The 23,755-nt window shown below is 40.3% G+C and overlaps 1 protein-coding gene across 1 annotated transcript in view; it reads left to right on the forward strand.

Moving 5' to 3' along the window:
• PDE11A (phosphodiesterase 11A) overlaps nucleotides 1-21,211 on the forward strand; it is a 145,878-nt gene extending 124,667 nt beyond the window's left edge. Inside the window, 4 exon segments of the mRNA XM_041124451.1 lie at nucleotides 929-1,003; nucleotides 3,925-4,008; nucleotides 17,580-17,640; nucleotides 18,543-21,211. Coding sequence (XP_040980385.1) covers nucleotides 929-1,003; nucleotides 3,925-4,008; nucleotides 17,580-17,640; nucleotides 18,543-18,574 — 252 coding nt within the window. The 3' untranslated portion in view covers nucleotides 18,575-21,211.
• Nucleotides 21,212-23,755: the final 2,544 nt, after the last annotated feature.

The following is a 23,755-nucleotide window of genomic DNA, read 5'->3' on the forward strand; positions in this document are numbered from 1 at the left end:
CCCTCTTGTGCCTTGGCATTATGAAATCATTTCCTAGATTGAAAACAGTAAGCAGGCACGAAAAGAGCTTTAGGAACTGAATGCCATCTTCAGTAGATTAGTTTCCTTTTTTTGCATCTCAAACGTCACACATGTCTACCTTCCAAGCCCCACACATGAGAAGAGTACAGTATGTAAAGGCTACTCTATCAGGATTGCTCACTGTTTGACTTCCTAAAATTCCTGTTGTTTCCATAACTAATTTTGGTTTTAAATCTTGTGTTCTTCTGAGAAGCACAGCCTCTGCTGTGAATAGAACATCTTTATTCACAAAAGTCAGAAAGACACATTCCAACTTCCAACCCACTAGTTCTTGATTTTGATTCAATATGATAATCACAATCTGTGTTTATATTTAGATATTCAGATCCTATAGTGATGATAGTCATGGGAAAAAACCCTTTATGATTTCACATTAAATTAAGACAACAGAGGTTATTGGTTAATTAAGGTTCTTTGATAAGTGAAGTTGTTTATATAGGGCAACAGCCTGTAAGTAGCCAGAGAGCTCTCGCACATTTTACAAAGCATTTTTACAGACATAATTGTGGATGCTGACAAGAAGCTGTAATTTTCTATTCTGTTCTCAATACTTGAGTAAGTTGCATATAACTGCATTGAGTGCTACCTCAACATTGCAATGTCATTTCCCCAGTCAATTCCCTATCAAAAAGGGATAAGTGTGCCTATCAGTGGTTATGGCTATTTATACCCCCTGTATGCCCAGTCCTGAAAACTACACAAACATGTGCCTGACGTCAGTCATGTAAGTGGGGCTATTCACTTCTTTACAATTAAGCACAGGCGAAAATCATGGTCTGAGCAAAAACTCATTACCCTAAAAATTATGTAGCGAGAACTCTAATCTTTATCATGATTTATGTTTTAGGCAGCTGAGCTGGTAACCAGTGAGTTCTTTGAACAAGGAGACAGAGAAAGATCTGAACTCAAACTCACCCCTTCAGTAAGTTTTTATCACTTCTGAAATAGTTACTAACTTGAATAGGGTAAGAAAATATCATTCGGTGCATTCAGAAAAACTAACTGTATTTTTTATGTAAAGAAAAATCTTGGAATAAATAAAAGCTCTCTCCAATAAAGACATGCATTTACAGCCATATATAAAAGCTTTCCAGTCAACTCAGTCATTTTCCCCATTTTCTGTACCTATTCCCAAGGTTATTCTGTCAGTTAATTTTCTAGGCAACAGGTATTGTTTTTAATACACAGTATTCAAATAAAAAATCACCAGCTATCTATGGAAATCAAAATTGCCAGATTTACTTTATACTACAGCTGTCTGTGTTATTTGATGTATCAAATGCTGAAAAGCATTTCTATAGGTATACAACTAAATATAACACTGTGATTGAAAGGATAAATTGGTATTGAGTGGAATATAGGCAGAAGTGTCAAACAAGAACCAAGAAAAAAAGTTTCATAACGATTTTAAGTGTGAACAATTTGAAGAGAAAGCCTTATCCAGGTTAAATACCTCAAAATGTTGACAAGCCATTATCTAGAGGCAACAGGAGAAGGGTAACAGAAAGTATTCTAAAGAATTCAACTTACAAGCCATTCACAAATATGTTTATGCTTCCAAAAATAAAAAGACCATTCCAGTAGCTCAGACTTGTTCTCACTTGCACATGAGCCTGTGGTGATGTAACAAAGTCAATAAAGTTTAAAAGGTTGTAGTAAATAATTCTCAGATACAATAAATAGCTTTTCACTTTGTATACTGTTGGAAGCTGGGACATTAATGGATTTCTTCCCTATAGTAGTTCTCTGTGCATCTCTTCTCAGAAAAAAATGGTAGCTATAGTCCAGTAGGAGAGTAAGTTCTCTGTGCATCTCTTCTCAGAAAAAAATGGTAGCTATAGTCCAGTAGGAGAGTAATCAGTCAGTGTTGGTATTCACAATTCTGAGACCAAATCTAGGCCTGAATAACTGCAAGTACCATTCCATATAATATGGATATAAATGCCTTTCCTGCCTTGTATATAAAATTTGCAAAGTGTGTTTCTCATGCTAATGAAGCATAATAGGAAGTAATTTTATTTCAACACACACATTAACATTACTGTCTTCAAGGAGCAATGAATTCCAGTGCAAATGGCTGAGGTCCAGCAACCTTAAGAATTATTTTAAAGTGTGTTATTACATCTACATTTTTGGACATACTGTAGATTTGGTAGAATTGCAGAGAAGGACAGAAGTCGGAGCTTTCTTCTGGACTTACGTCTTCTGAAAATCCACATCAAACAGCCTAGACAGGTGGGAAAGAAGAGTGTATTGCTCTAAATATCTTCAATATTTCCTCCATCATAGGAGCCCTCTCACTCTTCCTTTGGACTCTACAGTCTGCACCAAGGCATACAGTAATTTGTGGGCCACATGTAGGATGATTTGAAGCCATACAGCTTGAAGGAAGATGTTCCTCTCTGGCCCTTCACAATTTCAAAAAATCCAGTAAATTGATGTATTAAGTGTTTTATGTTGGGAGATAAGGCCAGTAAATAATCACAAAGTTCATCAGTTCTAACAGTTGATGGCTAAGGGTCAAAATCATGTAGAGTTTTACCACGTTAATGAGGAAATTTTAAACAAGATCAAATGCTGATATATTTCATGACATAGTGCTATGGCAAGCCACCTAGATAGGTGTTGCTGCTAGTTAGATAAGAGACTTGTTAGTCAGCAAGATAATGTGATATTATCTTATAACTCAAGGATTACTTTTTTCTTGCATTGTGCTTATAACAATCTGAAAATGACAGGATTTTTCAGAATTATTTGAATAGGAAAAACAGAATTTTCCAAAAATCAAACATAAGATTCTCATTTAAGATCACAGAGTCCTTGACTCTTACCTCCTGGTCTTATTTAGATAGAGTGTGTGATACCTGTGTATGTCAGAAAGTGCAGGCTACAACTAGAAGAATTCAACCAGACATTTAATGTAATATGTATAGTCTGGAGTTTTTACAAGGTAGAGAAAGAAAGTAAGTTTTCTAAGGAGACTTCAACCTTGAGGAGATGGGCCCAGAACAAGAACAGACTTTCCACAGAAAAAAAAAGAAAGACTTAAAACTTGGCATATTCAGAGTTAAAAAAAAAAAAAAAAAAAAAAAAAAAAAAAAAGCATTTGGTAAATGGTGTGGATGGGCCACTAGAAGGAGGATTAAAATCCTGTAGACAGAAAGCTGATGGACCCAAGTAATCTCAGGCAGAGTATGGAGGAAACTCAACTCACGTTCAAACTCTGCAGAACTCAGTTTCTTCCATCTCCTTTCAGCCAATAATTGAGCCTCTTAAACATCAGCTTTGACCTCTATAATTTCCTCTCTGGGGCCATGCAGTGAGCAGTGAATTAGGCTATTTCCAGAGGAACAAATTGTTAACTGCTCCCAAAATGGATCTGTTGATTCCCTATACTTTGGATTCACTGACATGGCTGGTTCTGCAGAAAGGGTCTGTAACTGGGAGGGAGGAAGCCAGCCAGCCCAGATCCATCACTGTTCATTTTGCTGAACTGGAAAACCCTATGTGAGAAAAGGGAAATTTCTACTCAAAGGTATCTACTTTACATTTCTACAGGAGGTTTCTTACCAGCTCAGCTCCAACTGTGGAGCATTTATTTTACATCACAAAATTATAAAATTCAAATACATTCAGCCTACAAATTTCAAAACAGGATTGAAAATAAAGAGTTTATTTTTCATACCAGACAAAGCAGTAGGAAGACTGCTGCAAAGATTGATTATGGTTTACAAAGTGTTCTGGTTGTGAGAATTTGATCATAGCTCCAAAGTGCTGGATGATGTGTCTGTAAAATACTCCAGTGTAATAAAGCATGACAGTTTTGTTCCCTTCTCAATTCAGGCCATTTTTGATCGGAACAGGAAAGATGAACTACCCAGGCTGCAGCTCGAGTGGATTGATAGCATCTGCATGCCATTGTATGAGGTAATTTTTATTTACTGCTCCTGTAGAGTCCAGAGAAGATTGTGCTTGCCTCTCTAGGGAGAAAGAGTTAGCTTACAGTGCAGTCTTGAAGGCTATTTGAACTCTTACCTTTCTTTGACTTTACCAAAAGTCTGAATTCTATGCAGAAATCTTCAGATTCCCTGAAGGTGGTGAAATCTGTAAACACAATTCCTCTCCAAGTTATAAAAGCTGATAGGGCGACTGTTTATTTTATTATGTTTGAGACAAACTGATTCTCATCATGCCAAGGTGTGGAGTGCTCTGCAGAGAGGTGCCAGAGGGACAGCCTCGTTAGGTGCTGCTGTCAAACCTGTCCAAATATGTGTTGACCCAAAGGGAAGCTCAAGGCTGAGCCTTTGCCCTCCCTTCTGGCTCCCTCTAGGCCAAGCCTTTAAGGTCACTGACAAATGATTTGCGGTTTAACCTGTGTGCTGTTTAACTTGGAGTTTACTCTTTTAATCATGCTTCTACACAGGCTGCATTGGTGCTTGGTATAAGGTGTATAAGCTCTCAAGTACTACTTTATTAAGGCTATAGATGACCAGAATAATACTTCTTTCTCTTTGGATTAAACCAGCTTCAGAATTTGACTTGTGTAACATAAGCATCACCATTCTAAATTTTCATCTCTTATCTGTATAGTAAGCAGAGCTACATGAGCAGGATGATAAATGGAAAATAACACTAGTAACTTAACCATCTATAACTGTGTCAGCCAGTCTTCCTCCCACTCACTGAAACCACACAGACTGCCTTATGCCGCTAAAGACTGACAGTTTGGCAATTGATATCCAAAAAATCATGGGCATGTTCTCACTAGGCATTTTTGGGGGACTGCAACAAGTTCTTCCTGTTACCACTGCACCCTAAACTGCCTCACATCTCCAAGCAATGAATTGAAGCAATGGGTCAGTGGTGATACAAAGCCAAGAGCTGGGAAGCAGGTACCAGCTCCCATGTTAACATTAAACTGATGAACTTGTGCCTGAACGTAGCTTGCTACACACAAACAATAATGGATTGGCAGTTCCTTTTCATTTTGTAGACCAGATATGTCACCAATAGTATATGAGGTAAGGAGGATGATGTGCTTCCCCTGCCCTCTATACCTTGTGGCATCTGAGGCTGCAACTGTGGCAATAATGAAGTGACTGCCCAGCAGCAAAGGCAACTCCTGTTGTGCGACATGGACAACATGTGCTTGTGAAAACAGCGTGGTGGGCTACTGCTTTACCAGTAGATCCTGTCCCTTTCTTAGGTCAGTCTTTGTCATGATGAAATAAACTAAAGCTATGGCTTTCAAGCAGTTAGGCAAAGCAAGCACAGAAGAACATAAACCTGTATTTTTTAAAATACGAAGATTATTGCGGACAACATGACAGGGAGGAACTGACCTTGGATGAAAACTTTAAAAATAATGTTCCTTTCAATATAATAGTTCATATTACTCTAAAGTGCATATTATACCAGAATTCATGATTTGTAATAGTATCTGTAATCCAAAAATATACAATAAAGCAGGAAGAGCCGATAATCAGCCCATCCTCTGCATGAGAGGACTACATCTGAGCACTAAAGCTCTGGTTAGTTAGCTCCATCTTAGCAGGAGATCTCTGGGGAATATATTCACATCTGATTTCCCTGCTTTCTGCTGTCTTTGCATCATGCTGTGCAGCTATTAGCCTGCTGCTCAACAACTTAAAAAAGAGACACCATCAAACCTGGAAGTCATTGCAGCACCAGCCTTAGGGGTAAACAGAAAACTTGATGTCATAGTATCACACTGCGGGAGATTCTCTCTTCAATGTGGAGCCAAGTTTTAATTTTCATATCCAGCTTAATCAAACCTCAGTACACGTATCACATCAGCAGTGTATTCAGGCATTGTATATCCTCTGTTTAGGGCTGGCTGAACACTACAACTATGGCCAAGTCCTAGATTTCTTTTTTTTTTTTCTTTCCAAATACATTCTTTAAAATTCTAGCCATTGTAATATGTTGTAGGGACTGCATGTGGGGAGAGAATGGGTTACATCATTACAAATGCAACATAAAGAGGCGGAGTGGCAGCTGACAGATGAGTAAAATCTTAGCAGTACTTATATAGCTCACTAACATAGTGCTTATAAAACCCGTATGTTTGAAATAAACATTTGACACTCATTTTGATACCAAAATTACAACATTAAACCATAGAGAACAAAATCAAGGCTTTTGCATGTAGTTTTTTGCATGCTAGTGATTAGAAGTCCTGAATACGTGTGGGCAGATCCTAGCATCCAGAGCCCTGAAGGGAACTCTGCAGGGAACGGCTGTGTCCATACCAACACAGTTGCTACAGCAGGACCTAATGCTGTGCCCTCTGTTATTTGACACCCATACAGTAAAGATGGTCCCAGCAACCAGTGAATGCTGGCAACTCCCACTGAAGTCAGACAGGAGATCAGCAGAGCCCTCTGAAATTTTCTTTGCTCATAGTAGTTCCCAAGAGCAGGCTATTCTTGGCAGCTGTGAATGTCTGAAGTATGCAACACAGAAGGAACTTCACAGCCCAAACTTCCAGGAGTGGTCTGGCATCACCACCCCAGTGCCACTGACAGTACTATAACAAACCATATCTTCTCCACAGTCCAAGTTAGGCTACATACCAGAGTGCCCATAAGGAATACTTCATACTTAAAACAGTATATAAACTTTTCAGAGCATTTTAGAGAGTTATGGCTTTCCTAGCCCTATTTTTTTTTTTCTCCTGTTCTGAAACATTCTTTGGGACTTGATCAGTTTTCTGGGGAGATTTGGCTCTACCTCCTCCTTATGCATCTGCTCTGCTCTCTGCATTTCCTTAAGGTAGCTCAAGACAACCCCCTTTGAGGTGCAGTTCTTCTCCCAAGTAAAGGATAAAGAAGTCTCCTTTACTGGGGGATGTGTATCACATCCCTCTGCTTACCTGGCTAGAACTGTTTCCTGAGTCTGGCCCCTTTTTGTGAGAAGGTTTACAAGTCAAAATCTGTGCAACTTCCTTTAGCAATCCTGTTTGACTGCCCCTTGGAATGCCTGTTGGACCCAGAAGAAAGAAGGTCAAAGATACACAAAACGTGCTACATCATAAGCTAACGTGGAGCTTGAAGCTGAATATAGATATATAATGATAGCTAGGGATATAAAAAAAAAAGTATATCGGGAATTATGCACAGCTAGATTTCCCATATCCAAGTGTCTAAAGCCAAAACCGTTTTGTGTTTGCTCTGTAAGCTTGACTCTGCTCTTGGCACAAAGTAAGCCATGGCTCTGCTCCCTTACTCTCTCCCACATCTGCTGCTCAATGCGGGAATCAAGCCACCTCCAATTTCAAAATACCTTAGTAATCAAATCTGTTTCCTTCACACTGTGGATCAAAGGTTTGTGAAGATAAAGCCTTCCCAATTTTTGTTCATTGGTTTTTATTACACTTGGGACATTATAATTTTATTGAATTTACTTTTTTGTTACTGTAGTGATCACCGATCAGAGTATTTTTATGTGACAGTGGAGTTTTTGCCTTGAGTAGCAGAACAGCCATCCATTTACTCTGAAGCTCTGATTTTAGGGGCTTTAGTTACGCTTTACTGCCTCACATTTGCTCTTCATTCAAAAATGCCAGCAAGAAAAGCATTCATCAGTAGAGATGAGAAACAAGCTTATTAGAATAATAATTTATAAGGAAAAATGCATTCTTTGGAACTGTAGAGCATTTTAAATCTACTAATGTAGCTTCAGTGTGAAGTAATCATCCCCTTTGTTAGAATATTCTATAAAGGGGAAGCACATGCAACTAAAGCAGAAAATCTAAGACATCCCAGTGAAAATAAAGCACTATGGCTACACTGACAGCTGCGTTCATCACACAGAGAAAGTATTCTGTACCTATTTGGACATACATGTTTGTGTAACAGGAAACAGAATTTTGATCATTAAGACAAATTATCTCTCTGACCCTCCAGTAAAGGGATGCTAAGAGTTTCAACACTAACAGATTTCTCTCCTGGACTCTGTGGTTTGTACATACTTAAGACAGGATCAGTCACAGATTTTTCCCAACTCAGATTAGATTTCTCTGTGGGGAGCAGAGTGGGAGAGTGAAGATCTTATTCTTTTTAATCATTACTTTTCTCACAAACAACATCAAAGCTTCAGCGATTCACATCAAACAAAAGATGCTAACAGAAGCCCAGCTCTGTTCACAGCATTGTTAGGCAGAGACAGTTACACTATGAATAGCAGGGCCAAAGGCCGTGCACTCTGCTTCTGGGCAGATAAATACATAGTCAGGTAGTCAGTAACAATGACAGCAGCTATTTAAATTTAAGGGAGATGTCTTTGTGGATGATAAAGAAGCTCACGGCTTTTACAACTTATGCGTGCCTGAGATTGCCCTGCTCACCTCTACCTTGGTGCTCCATTGAACTGCTCCATTTTAGTGCTATTTTTAGTGCTATTCAAGATTTTCTTGGGTATTGAGAGCTTTAAACATATATAGTATCTACAGAAGTGAATTTGCATTACTCCATCCAGGATTCTAGGGGTAATCTGGGAAGAGTAGAAACATTTATGTTTAGCCTAGCAAGTACTTCAAATGTTTTGAACAGAATGTGGAAGGACAGAGTCCCTTCTTTATCACATTGTTTGACATACTTAGAAAGAAATCTAATCACTCCAAGAGCTCTTATATGCCAGTCTTCCTACAGAAGATAATGTCTGGCATTGTAATTAAATCTGTCTTTAGAGCATGATGATGTAGCTGCAAAAGCATCTATTCTGCTTGTAAGCATACATTAAATGCACAAGGTATCATAAATGGTAGAGCCTCTACAAAGCATAGAAAAAATACACAGAAATCTCCAACAATCACAGCTACCTCTGTGCTTTAACTTTTCCAGTTCAAGAGTTGACTTTGACACCTGAATTGGAAGTGCATATGCACACATGGTGATTTTTTTTCTAAAAGCGTATACTCTAGTTACAATTATAAAGCAGGAGATTAACCTTTTAATATTTCTCTGCAGAGAAGGAGGAAAAGGTATGCTTTTAGGTATAAAAGCAGGTAGAATTATTCTTACACTGCTATGTCCTGATGCAGCCTTTCCTCAGTTACCACTTCTACCCCTTCCCCTCATTCCTTCAATTACAATTTTGCATAAGGAAATATTGTATAAGGAATTCGGGGTTTGGACCACTCCTCTAGAAGTCCTGCTTGTCCAGAATGTATGGGATGGCTTAGTCCTTGCTCAGGCAAGAGTCACTGGATGCAGCCAAAACAATGACTTTTTCCTGCAGATATTTCTGTCCTCACTATACAGTCAGAACTGAAAAACTTTTAAAATTATCTAATGAGGAAGTGTTTAGCTGTATGAACATTTTGGAAATGGCTTGCTGTACCCACCATTTGCCCACACCTGGATTGTTGGTACAAAAGTCAGAGCAGTACTGTTCTATTTTAACTTTGCAAGTAGTCAGGGGGCAGGGATAGCACTAGATAGTGAGCTGTTCACTGTGAGCAATATACAAACATTCCCTGAAACATGTTCACAAGTTGTCGAGAAGTGTTTTAACAAAAAATAAAATGGGGGCGGGGGGGGTGGAATTGGGACTAAGCTATTCAGCAAAACGTGTTCACAGGAAGCAATTTGATCAGCTCCACGTGATTCTCATTGAAGTCAGCTTTTCCTTTGTAGCATGTTGAGGGAAGAGGAAGATAACTTTCACTAGATCCTAAAGAATACCATAAAGATGCACACTTTTGGCAGGTTTTATTTCTGACATTTGATTTGGACACAGAGAGTGAGAGATAATGCATCTATGCTTCCTGGGGCTGCCTGGCTGACAAGGATTAGTAAGGCAGATAGGCTCAGGATGCAGTATGTTATACACCACAGACTGAGGCTGCACAGACCTTGGCAGATCAAATTAGTCTCACTTTCTGTTGAAATCCAGGGGGTAATATTATCCAAGGAAGAGCAGGTGCAACATATTCTGCTGTGTTTGTAAGAAATATGCTTCAGAGGAAACTTAATCAGGCCAAATGCCAGTGCTGGGGGGAGTTGGTAGCTAAGGATTATGTTAGGAATAAGGGGTTGGCCCGGAGAATGGAGATTTTGGCACTGCAGAAGGATCTTTCTGTAGCCTTGAAATAGGAATTCAACTAGGTTCAGCACTTTTGTTGCCTTGTTGCTTGTCTACTAATGATGAATCTAAAACAAGGCCACCCGGAATGAGTTCTCTTGAACTTTCAGAAAACCCAGATACTATGACTGTATTACAATTTCCAGTAGCGGAATAAGCATCAGCAAACTATTTTTCTTACCTCATGCCCTTAACCTAAGAGTCTGGGGTTTTTCTGCTACTTCTGTATTAATAGAGAGAAAAGGTGAAGAGCAGCTATACAGGAAAGAAAAACCAGGAAAAGAAGAAAGAATGCTCTTATTTGCAATTCCCTTCTAAGTCAGTTACTATTTCACAGTGTAATATGTAAAGGCACAGTTTTGGTGGTTTCAGAGCAAGGATTTTTGTGTCTATGAGTATCACAAACACCTTTTTACAATGGGCACAAAGATCCTGATCCTCTTTTTTTTTTTGTTTCCTGAGAGCAGGGAGGGATTCATTTTGCTTTTGGAAATTAACACAACATATTTTTGCTAGGATTTTTGTAATTTGGTGAGATTATTGATGAAACATTTTATTACTATCAACAATTTCGGGAATTTACAAGTTTTCCCAAATTGCTTAGAAGAAGAGTCAGCAGAAACAAGTACTTTTTCCCCTTCAAACAAAAGTACTTCAACTTACTTCTTAGATAGTCATCTTAAGCCCAAAAGGTCTCAACTGAAAGGACAGGTCATCAACAAAGATATTTGAGAGATGATAGAAAATATAACCTCTACCATTGACTTTAGTGAAGCTTAGCTTCACTAATGGCTTTCAGCCTGATCTGTGAGAAAAAGTGAATAATTCATAATACTACAATTTCTGTTGCTGTCTCATTCAGAATTATCTGCCCAATGTGTTGCAAAGGACATACAGTCATATATGGAAATGTATATAAACATCTGAGGAAGTAGATTGAAAAGTTGGCAGATAAGGTAGAAGAGACAGCCAGTAGAGGGAACTCAAATTGTACAGCAAATCTGAAAGAAGATAAATGGATAATTTAACAGCCATTCAGTTTTCAAGAAAGACAAAGCACAAACTACATTGCATCAGAAAAGGACTAGAAATGATGATGGATGAAACGCTTCAAGTAAGTGTTTAACACAACAGAATCACAGTTGCCTGCAGAATTCCCAGCTGAGGGCAAATTCAAAGAACTAAATAAGGATATGAGACTGATGTGGTTTGAAGAGTTTTTCAAAATCCATTTAATAGCAAGGCAGAAGACATTGATCAGCTGCTTGGTTAAAATGTTGAAAGGAAAAGATTTAGAAACATTCTGTCTCTTGCATGCTTTAGACATAGAATCAAAACCATAAACAGCAGAGCCAAATAAGAAGTTGTTTATGAAATAATAACTCTTCCTCTTCTGAGCAAACCCTTGGTTTCATGAAATTATTATGAACAGATGAATCATTTGCAGCTATAGCAACACATCAGTTGAACTACTTCAGTAGGCCCCCAGTCCTTCAGTATTACTCTTTCCCTTTGACAACATAGCATGCTCAATACTGGTCAGAGCACATCTGTCTGCCAGGAGCTCTGTACATATTTTTCTCCCTGAAGTACCTGGCACATTTTACCAGCAGAGAACCTTACTTTATGATCATCCCTTTATAGTATGCATGTTTACTTACAAAGGAGTGCAGCATTATTCTCGTTAGTGTACCATCACTAGAAAGAAGCATAACACTAATTCATAGAGGAAGAGCTGAACACTTGTGGCATGTATTAGATCCCCTTCCAGTCACAAATGGCTTCCTTCTGCACTGCTAAGAATTTCTATAAAGAAGCTAAAACAAAATCCTGTTTTCTATCTATCTTCTATCTAAGGGAAGTTAGTAGTATATTCATTTCATCTAATTACATTTTTAGGCATCAGGAAAAATATTCCTTGACAGAAATGCAAAAATAATGCACTGATGCATTATGTACTTGATGACCCGGACCCCTCCTCAGTAAGCTCTAGAAGGAATAAACAGTGTCTCCTTCAACTATGAGGAGATTGCAGGGGTTTTTTTGTTTTCTTTTCATGAACTCAGCCCCCTCCCAAATACAGTATTTTTTTTCTGGAACATAATAATTAAATATGGCCCGGAATCAGTAGGGCAAATAATTAATTCATGTATGCACACAGTCAAAGGTTCATAGGAGTTAATCCCTATATCTTCTCTGTATTGCTTTATCTTCTGTATTCTGCCTATGGAAGGTAGAATTTTAGCAGTCTTTTTGGTTTTAGTACATGGGCATATATACAGAAATATTTGGGGGGTTTCAAAACAACTTCCATCAAGTATTTGTATTATGAAGATTGAATCTGTAAGTGACTGCAGTACAGGTTCTCTTTTATCTGAACTAATCCAAAGTTCAAGGACTTTCAGATAGATGGCTCACCTTTGGCCTATGTATTCTCACGTGAAAGCCACTTCAGCAAAACTCAGGAGTCCAATTCAGCTTTGCTGTAACTGGTCACAACTCTCTTGACTTCAGCAATGCTTCACATGCTCACACCAGGTCTGAATTTATCCCTGTGGCTTCTCGGTCACTAGTCCTCCCTTCCAACTCAGAAACTGCCTACATAATAAAAGTGATTCATTAGAAACCACTGGGTTCCAAAGTAGAGTGAACACTGAGACCTATAACTTTTTGATATGTGCTCAGTCATAACAATGAATTTATATGGTCTTATTCCATAAACTCCCTTTACAAATATTAGACCCGCAACCATACTTTCATAAGCTGTAATCTTGTCAAAGCTCATAAGTTAAGCAAGTTCAGAATTGGTCAATATTTGGATGAGAATCTCCAGGGGGAAAAAAAAAAAGAAAAGTATATACTCTGGAGGTCCTGCAGCGTTCATAATTTAGGGAATACCGTGCTCCTCTTTAAAAGGATTTGGTATTAGTCTTAGAACACAACAAAATGTTGTATTTGCTTTAGCAGTAGTTTAGACTCTGGCCGTATCTGTGCTACATCCTGGCTGTTTCAGCTAACATCCTTTCCCAGAAATGAAGGTGATGTAGCAGATGCAGTCCTCTCCCCCACCACCACCCTTCAACTCAGGAGGTAAATCTACCAATAAATGCCTCCACTGCTATCCATCACCCTCTCCCTGAAGGGGTTTGTTGCTACTTTTACTACTTCTGCATTCTCTATGCTTTATCTAGCAAAATATACCCAAGAAATACATCTCTATACCCAATAAAAAACACTCTCCCCTCCTTACCTTCTCCCATAAATAGCTTCCTCTGATTGAGTATCTCACGCTCTCCCCCTTTTGAGCTCTTCCTTCAGGCAGCCCTGCCCCTCTCCCAGGTGCACACAATGTATTGCTGAAGTGCCTTTAACCTTTTCTTGTACTGAAGGAGCTTATATGTAAGAGGAGCTATACTTTGTGAAAGTATGCTGCGGGCAAAGCAGTATATAGTCACAAAAGACACCCAAATAATTGAAGGTGGTAAGAAAAAGTCAGTGCTGTACAGTAACTTTCTGAGAAACAGATTAGTCATGCATCTGAGGTAATATATGGATGCAGAAAGGAACAGCAAACCTATCTGGCTTTTCCTAACGCTGGAGCGTGCAGCCGCCAGCATGACTGCTCTTTCAGCACGCTTTATCACTCTGCTATCAAGAACAGTAAAGGGGATAAAATAGGAAAGGTCACCAATCCTGTACCTACTGCTGTGTGGCAAGGCAGCTGCATTGAAGTGGAAGGACTGCCAGTGGGCATCGAGGTCCCAGGTGGAAAGATGGGCACTCCCCCAGGCAGGGGTTCCCTCACCCCCACGCACGCACGGCTGGCTGCCCGCCAGCGCACAGCCTGCCTGCTGCACCAAGGAGGGACGAGGAAAAAAGGTGTTTCTGGAGCTATGACTTTATGTGGTGGTATCCCAAGTCAGACAGCTGATGAAGACCAAGCCTCTTCCTACTAAAGCAAATAATAAATTGGGCATTAAGAAGCTGGATACCAAATTAGAGAGATCACTAGCAAAGCTGTTCGTAAGAGGCGTGCATCAAAAATAGTGACATGGAGGAGCAGTACATCAAGGGGTTCTCATGCAATAAAATGGAAAGTAAAAAGTGCAGCCAGGACATAGAAAACCCTGACTAGGCTACAGCCAAATAAACTAAAATAGCTTTGGGAATAAATTGGTGTTTAATCCGGATCAGGAACAGGTGCTATGAATGTAATTCAGTAAATGGTTGAGAGCCTGCCAGAAGGGAGAGAAATGTGTTGCTTTTGAGATAATTTCCCAGAAGCTTCATAAAAGAAAATTGATTACTGGACTTTAATAATTAAAACAGGGCCAGATATATAGTAATCAAATGAGTTTTTAATTACATCTCAAGCAGAAATAAAATCCAATGTGTGTACTTTGTATCAGAAAAGTCCTACTGAAATGCTTTGGTAGCTAGAAAAAAATAAAATAAAAGCTAATTTCCATAGGAATTATAGTAGTTGGTTTAATTAAAAGACTAGATCAGAATGAAAGAGTACCAAAGCAAAAGGTTACTAAATATAGAGGCAGTGGTTTAAACATCAAATCAATGTCTGAATAAAGACATTTTATAGACCTAAGTGCAAAATCTGCACTGTCAAGTATCCCTAATCTAAATTAATGTGTTACAAAATAAAGTTTCTTAAAATTACACTATATATTTTGTAAGTATTCCATAGAATTAATTGCTTGTGCTATGGTAAAAATGAATATCAAAGACATGGTTTATTTTTTCTTAAATACTCCTTTTAATTTATTTCATCAAAGTTAATGTTATTAGTTAACCATTCCTGTTATTTACCTGGTAACCTCTATTGCACCTGGGTTATTAGACTCTGTAATACGCACTTACGTATATATTTCTAAGAAATATATGTATTTACTTTTGGATTTAAAATATGTTCACAGCTCATAAGATACAGTGATTACTGTAGAACTGCGTTAGTGCTTCTTGAATCCATTCCCAATCTACCTGGGCTTCTGGTCTCTGCTGTAGTTGCTGCAAAGTTAATTGAACTAAGCAGCTCAAGCACTCACAATCCTCCTGGCACTGTGCGTAAGAAAGCTGCCTCCTACCAAAAGAGTGTGGCATACGCCTAGGCCTGGAGAGACAGGCACAGCAGTAGGTCATGCCCAGACCTCTGCATTTGCTCCCTGGCACTAGGATTGAAAACATCATGGTCTTGTGGTCAGTCTTGGCAAAAAAAACAGTACAGAAAGGACACAGACGTAGCCGAGAGCTGCACAGCCACGCTGAGACAGAGTCCACCGTCCCAATGAGCTCCTCCTCTACGTTGCCTGTAGCAGGTATAGGTTGCTGATATACCATTTATGACAGGAACAGCCTGTACTGCATTTTGTGTTTACAGGTCCTCAGGCTGATGGGATGTGCATGCAGAATGCCATCTTTGTGCTTAGAGACATTTGAAATACACTGATATTTAAACACTGATTTTTATTTTTTTTTTAAATCTGAAGTGTATATTGGAAAAATTGCTTCACGAAAACTTTTTCAAAATTTAAGAAATACCAGCAAGCTTAACTGCCAGTGGTTGGATACTGGCTTTGCACAGAAAGGATCTGATAAGTTGCTGTCAAGGATTGAATATCTAAGGTGCTACCTCTATACACTGAGTTGGCAGTGGTAATGCAAGTGCTAACGATAAAAGCAATGAGCTCTTTGGGTATTTTCAGGTGTTTATAATGTATTACTGCCCCTCTGTTTTGGACTCCACCAAATCAGGTTTGAGTAATACACAATGGTCTGAAATAAAGAGTTAAAAATGGGGAGCTCTGAGGCATGGTGATGGGAATGTTACAAATCCACATCCATTCTATCAAATGAATGACTGTTGCCAGCGAGCAATACTATATGTGGCAGAGACTGCAGTAAACTCTGCCTCTTACCCCAGGCCCAAGGTTGCAAAATTATCTGCCCGGCCTGTGCTGTACTCTAAGGAAATAATTTCAAGCAGATTTGCTTTGAGTTCCACACAAATCAGCTTCTTACTAATGGCGTGATTTTTCAGAAGTGCTGAGCATGCATATTTCCTACTGAAGTCAACTGAAATTGCAAGTTTTCAGCACATCTTAAAATCAGGCCATTAACCCTTAATTATCATATAATAGCTCAATTAAAAAATCTACCAAGACTTACTTCAGTAGCTAACCAAGCTCCCATGGCTTGCAGACTAGCTATAAAAAAACCCAGTTCTTTAGTGGTGTCTGAGCTCTGGGGACCATTTAAAGTGGTTGCTGTTAACCCTGCTATTTAAAGAAAATAATGAAAATTATCAACTGCAAAGGTACCTGCTTCCCCTTTCCTTTCTTTTCCTTAGAATTTTCTGCACTTTTAGAAGAACAACTCTGGCTGTCTTCTCTGTCATTATTTTTTTTCTATCTTGCACCAACCCTTTATTTCAAATGACAAATACATAATTTCCATGCTATCAGAGAAAGCATGATACCCAACTCTCAGCACAACCCACTTCTTGCTAATCAAAAAAGTTGCAAAAGAATAATACTCCTCTGTCCTGAAAGGGCACATTACATGACCACTTGGGAGATAACTGGTTAACCCTTTCTCTACATCGGGGTGCTGCTGTTAATGAGGTTCTGTCTTTCTTTAACGTAGGGACAAAACCAAGTGACGCACTTGTGGTCTTTCCACATAAGCATTTGATACTAAAGGGGAAGGTAAAATAAACTTCTAGGAAAGATGTGCAGGCATTACATAATTTGGGGGCTGATTCAAAGCCAGCCGAAACCAGATAAAAGATTCTTGCTGGCTTCTGGGAGCTTTGGGCTGGGTATGTAGGAAAGAGGTGATTTCAGTGCAATCTATACAGAAACTTTTTTTTTTCTTTATTTTGAGCACACAGAAGTGGACTTTTTGACAGCTTTGGAAAGCATGGTACTGTTGTGGTTTGAAATAGGAATGTCCCTGAAATAGGGAGAATATGAAGGTTATTTCAGTTTTGTCCAACTTGTCATCCAACCAGTGGATCTCCTGCTCATAAATGCCAGCAACCGGATAGCCTCAGGCACTTGGGGGATGCCTCAAAAGGACTGTAAGGATTATAGGAAAGCTGAAGTAGATGAGCAGCATCTCTGCTACCTTATGTGCTTTTTTTGACATTTTTGGTGGCTTACTTAAAGCCTCAGGTAAAACAAGTAAGATAAAGAGATCTCAATGGGAATGGTAGGCTTTACCTACACAGGACTTTACAGCTGGGGGCGAGGAGAGTGGAGGCATGGTGCAGATTAAACTCTTTTTACCCTGTTGCTCCCTGGACTGTCCATCAAAGGAGTGGAGATATTGTCAATATTTTTTCTCTCATCCTCTTTTTTTTAAAAATCTTCTTCCAGTGTCTAGTGAAGCTGAATGTGAAATTGAAGCCTATGCTGGACTCCGTGGCAGTAAATAGAGGTAAATGGGAGGAGCTGCACCAAAAAAGACTTCCTTCTCAGGCGGCATCCTCATCCTCCTTTTCCTCTAGCTTTACCATGTGTCTCAAAGACATAAATTAAGCCTGCAAATGTCAGTGTCGCTTTATGATAAGAGCTGTCTGAAAGGTTTTCACAAGCTTAGACCCACCATTTTTTTAAGAAATGCTTTCACAGACATGCTTAATTGATTGGATATTATCTTGATGGCAGCATAGTTTGCTTTTACTGGGAGGCTTAGTGGGACTGAAAGGAAGGCCTGCAGTGAGATTGCGCTGGTATCTGGAGCGACACGGAAGACTTAGCATAAGAAGCATTCATTCAGCTCCACTACATTTCAACTGCTGCTGTAAAAATCTTTAAAGCTGACAACAGACTGAAATATAAGAACGTACAGCTTAATAAAATTAATAATACAGAGCAGAACTGGGATGCAAGCTGGTCAATTCATATGCAAGGAGCTGCAGGAAAACAGGATAGTATGTAATTACATTGTTGTTTTGCATCTCTTCAGTACATGTTATGAATCAATTATGCCTGCTTTTGTGATGTTCCTCTCTCACTCTTCCCTCCTCTTTCATGCCTGAATGTTCTGAAAAGCCTGCTTTGTATTCTAAAGAAGTATTTTTTTACAACAAAGCTTCTTAGTGATTGATCAGGGCCTTTAGAATTGCCTACCTTTGCTACATTTAAAAACAAACTTTATTATCTTTAAAAACACCAACCTGTCCCTGCTTCCCTGAGAAATTCGTATTAACAATGCGGTAAATTTCTCAGCAAGGGGAAGTTTGCATAAAGGCAAAATATTGCATGGTAATTTTAGAGGGTTTTTTTTTTTCTTTTAAAAAATGCTCTTTTAACACATTCATTTTTTTTAAATTACAGTGTCCCCTAAGGAAAAGATTAATGGGCTTTAATGAAAATAGAATACAAATAAAAAAGGAAATCTGTTGCCTTATGCTTCAGGTTTATATTACATTGAGAAGTGGACCACAGATAAGCCTTTCTAGTATAATTTCCAGTTGGCATTAATATTTTGAAATGGTGGAGAGGAAGAATATCATCATACTGGACTGACTACCTCTTACTTCTCTTGCAGTTCTTTCAGTACAATTTGAGATGCTATTATTACAGCTAGCACAGCACTAGTCAAGGCTCACATGTAGACGTCTGTAGTAGAGGTGTTCATAAAAATCTAATCAAACATGATAGGTCACAAAACCAAACATGTCTAGTTCTGTGTGATGATGCCAGTATTACCTGAAAGTTGGTCTCTTTCCATTAGTGCAAAGATCACTAGCGTAGCAAAACTGTGATCTATGATTTGAGGGTGCTTTCTCTGCTGCATGACCTGACACAAGAGGAGTCATGTTACAGTGCTTACAAGTTTCCATTCACAGGGAAAAAAAGCTTTTGTACTCCATGAAAAATGGGATTCTAAATATAGGGTTGTCTGGCAGCAGAAATTAAAGCTGAATTCAGCTTAGTTTTACACCTGTGCCAAACTCTATTTACTTCAGTGGAGTTACCTTGAACTGGCACCAACTTAATGGAAATCAGAACCTGGCCCAGCTGACCAGATGCTAGAAAGAGCTTTCCTCCTTTCTAAGGAAAGTGAGTCGTTAGCGCCTTTGAAAAACTGACTATATCTGCCTGACAATCAAACAGAAATAACAAATCTGCTGATCACTCCTTTAAAAAAACCACAACAAAACAAAAACCCTCTGTGCTACTCATCATGTGTATAGGAGAATAGCTGGAAATTTCAGTACCATTGCAAGCCAATCTATTAGTACACAACTGAACCACATCACTTTCTCTAGCAGAAAGAAGCAGGGAAGGAGCAGAAATGCAGACTGTGCAGCAGTGAGTACATGCACCAAATGGAAATGTTTCTGCTATTATTTTACCACTTCTTTCTTCCCTGAATAAAGACAGATGCAGGATAGTAAGCAGCAAGCCATACAAAACTTGGAACACGTACTTTATGGGAGAAACAGATACTAGGAACTGACATGGTACTGCTGGCAGGTACACACAGCTTTCCTGAATTCTGATATTGCATATTGCTAAGTATAACATAATTTATAGCACATACCCTACAGCTTCCCCCAAGGTTGAGTCTCCCCTCATTTCCTCTCCTTTTTATTGGCTTCAGTGCGCTGTTGCCCATGGCAACACCCACTGGCAGGGATGGGGATTCAGCACCACTGCAACCTGACATACAGCTGAAGCTCTAACAATGTCAACCATCAATCAAGTGACTGTTTGTAATTGCCTCCATCTATTTCTCCTGTCTTTCGGTATCTTTGCTATTGTGGGTCAAAATTCAGAAACTGCTGACTAATGTTATGGTTCTGTTCCTCCATCACAAGGAATAAAATGAGAGAGCACGGCTAGATCTTTATCAAATTGTTCTCAGGCAAAATGAAGCAACCCTACTGAAACCAGGGGGCACAGTAGTGCATCTCAGAACAGCATTTGGTCTCTGAAAGTGATACAGCTCAGTCTTAAAAAAAACCCCAAACAAACAAACAAACAAAAAATAGAATCTTATACTAATTTTTTGTTAACACTTAGCTTAGGAACCAGCAAAAGACTTGTATTTTTGAGAGGAAAAAGAAGATTCTACAGTAAGAAAAAAACATATTCCAAGTTTCTCATATTTTAAGATGGTGGAAAACACTTTTTAGCTAGTGCTTTTCATTATTTCTGATAGGGAAACATTTTCCTAGTACTTTAGTCAGTTTTGCCAAATTCTGAGATGTGCACAGGAGAGATGACCCTGCAGGTTATTAAATTGGCATTCTCCATCTTTTACTTGTTTCCCTGCCCACTGCACAAGGAGAGAGCAAAACCCTTTGAAATCAGATTAGTTCTGCGAGTGCGTATGAAACACAGGTCCACAAGAGGCGAGGACAAATTAAAGGGCATGAGGACGGAGAACCCACCGCTACCCAGGACAGTGCTAGTAAAGTGCTGCTCGGCCTTTCCCTGGAGATGCCCAACACATCTGGTCTGCCTCAGCAACAGACAAGTCACCACTTATTTGCCCCAGCTGTTAGTGGAAATTTGGCCTTGAGTGATGACTCTAGCATTTACAATTCCAGTGCTAAAATGCAGTGAGCACGTGGACCATCCATAGGGTCACGGGGGCTTCATTCTTCCCCTCAAGGTGCTTCGAGCTGGTTCAACAGCAATGCCTTTTTTCTAGGTGTCCTACTGACTAGTGCTAACCGCAGCCTGAGTTCAGGCAGGTTTCTTGTCTCATGAATTATAGGCCATGAGGTCTCACAGGAGCCAGCCAGCAGCCCTCACTTTATCAGCAAAAAATGCTCAGGAGAAGACCTATGTCTTCATCCCCATCCTCAAAGATAGTTCAGGCCACACAGCAATTCCACTCAGGATTCCCACCTGTGAGACCACTTACCAAAATCAACATTTCCTCACCCCCCCCCAAAAAAAAGAAAAGAAAAAAAGGGGGGGCACGCATAAATGCCCTAGCATTGCGTAGCATAATCGGGAAGGAGCCCAACTTCAAATCCTACTTGATCTGGACCAGGCTTTCCAACTGCGGGCGCACCTTCCCCACCAGCCTGTGGGGAGTCACAAGGGTGGGCTTGTCTCCTGCCCTCATGCTGAAGCCCCTTACATGTGTTCAGCAAGGAGACAGGATGCCCGCTGGATACAGCCCCAATTTCTGCTTCACTCCCGGGACATGCACTGAGCGGACAGGCTTCAGTGGAAGAGCTCAGGAGGGGCTCGTATGTACCTCCTCCTGGATTAAAGTGCTCCCCGGCAACACGACACTGTGACCCCACCAGAAAACCAAACACTGTTCAAAGCGAGGAGCACCTGGGGTAGAGGCTCTCCTGTGGCTCAGACAGAAGGGTTTCCCACCTCCTGAGAATGAGACATCCAAGAAGTGTCTTAGGACATAGTAAAATCAGACAATTTCCCCTAAAAGTGCCCCATCATTTTGCCTTTCCCCCAGCATGGGACGTACAGGCAAAACAGAACAGCTTCATAATGTGATCGAGATGTAGACATCTGCTTCTATCAGGATGCGGTTTTGCTCCTGCACCAAAGCCGAATCACACTTACGAGGTTAGGCAGCAGCAGCTCACAGAAGTTTAAACTGGATGCCTGATGCCTCATGCGGCAATTGGAGACTGAACTCCTCACGCAGCTCTGTCACAGCCAGCGCCTGCTATTTGCAAGGCTGGGGATTTGCGGAGAAGGTCATTAGTATGTTTTGTGCCCTGGAGAAAATAACCATAGATAAGTATGTTTCATTTTAGCTCAGGTATTCCTTCAGATGGTGTCCTTGGTACGGCAACTGCATTTTTCTGGACCGGTGACCTTGCTAATTGCTCCTTCTTATTGTGCACTGCAATCTCATAATGTGCCTGTAGTTATCAACAAAGCCAATACTAGTACTCACAAACTATTTTTGAAAACTGCAGCCAGCAGTGCCTAATGTCATTTGTAATATTTACACGAATTAATTCTAGTGGAAAAATAGGAGTGTTTCAGTCTACAGGCTAAATACTTATTTTCCCTTCATAAAATTAAAACAATTATTTTAGTTATTGACATCATTGTTTACGCATTGAGTGAAATTTTAGAACAGGTTTATTTCAAGGTTATGTAAAACACATTAACAGACACTTCCAATGCTTAGAGTGTTCTGGGCAAGAAAATGTAGAGCAAGAGATTTTTTTATTGGCTTTGTCAAAGAAACAGAAGATTTTTTAAAAGGAAAATCATGCGAATGGTTTCTAACATAACAATGAAATGGGAGGTATAAATCAGCTGAATGAGAGACCTCCAGAGATTTCCCTCACTTCAGTGTGCCAGTATGGGAACACATACTGTATATTGCTTGATACCTTTTCTTTCTTAGATTACTTTGTATTTAATTACCCATTTCTAAGCGTGTGGGACACTGCATCTTACAGTTGCGTGTGGAATACCATTATAAGCTCTGAACCTTTGCCTGTGGGAAAAAAACAACACGTGCGCAGAAATACTGTGTGTATTTTCTAATGCAAGTGAATCCTACGTACTTTCCAAATGTATAACTTAAGACTTCTGCATCCTTTTCCTTTTTGCATTTTAAGACCATTACCCTCATTGTTTTGCTTTAGTAGATCAAACAATGCCGATTCAGCTTTTTAAAGCATGTTTTTGAAATTAACAACTTGGTTTTATTTGTCTCTCTAGGAAAAAAAAATAAATAATTTTGATGGTTTGCTGTGGTTTTTTTAATTATAATTTTTCTTTGAAACTACCTTGTCGGGATGAATCAGAGCCTTATCTGTCGATAAGTGAATCATGCAAATAGAAGAGCAGTGAGAACACATGCGCCTGGGTGGCTCAGATGGACAGAGTTTTTGAAACATGACCTTGCAGCGCTCATTCCTGGGAGCAAACCGAGCTCCGCTGGATACACTTGGCGTTAGTCTGGAACGACCAGAAACCGAATCTGGCTGGCCCCTCTAATGGAGCTATCGACATGCACAGAAGCCACACAGACCATACAGTCTGCTCTACTGGACGTATCACTGTTCAGTAGAAATACCACGGGGCGGTGGGGGGAACATCCCTCCAAAGAACAACTACGTTGTCGAAATAGTTACGGACGAGCTGGAAAGCATTTCTTCTGCTTTTTTAAAGCTGCGGGAAAGCTGGCAGATTGTGCTAAGGTACAAACAGCCTCCCTTCCTTCCGTCAGCCGCGACAAACTTTGGCTGCGACAGGCCGAGGCAGCCGTTTCGGGAGGCGCCCGCTCCCCGAGCCCCCTCCGCACCCTCGCCGCGCAGCCCGAGCCGCTGCTCGGCAGACAAGCCCGCGGAAGCGAACAGGCCGCGGCGGGCACACACGAAGGGCGCGGTTCCTCCCCGGGGCACCGGCTCCCACTCGCACCCCGGCGGCGGGACGCACCGGCCGCCGCCGTGCCCCCCCGCCGGAGAAGCGGCGGGGGCAGGCCTGGAGGTCGGGGGGCAGGCGGGAGAGCTCAGCACAGAGGCCGGCCCCCCCCGCCCCGGGCACTACAGCTCCCGGCGTGCCCCGCCGGCTGCGTGACCGCCCGCCCG

The sequence above is a fragment of the Aquila chrysaetos genome, chromosome 6 (assembly GCF_900496995.4).
Source record: "Aquila chrysaetos chrysaetos chromosome 6, bAquChr1.4, whole genome shotgun sequence".
Lineage (NCBI taxonomy): Eukaryota > Metazoa > Chordata > Aves > Accipitriformes > Accipitridae > Aquila > Aquila chrysaetos.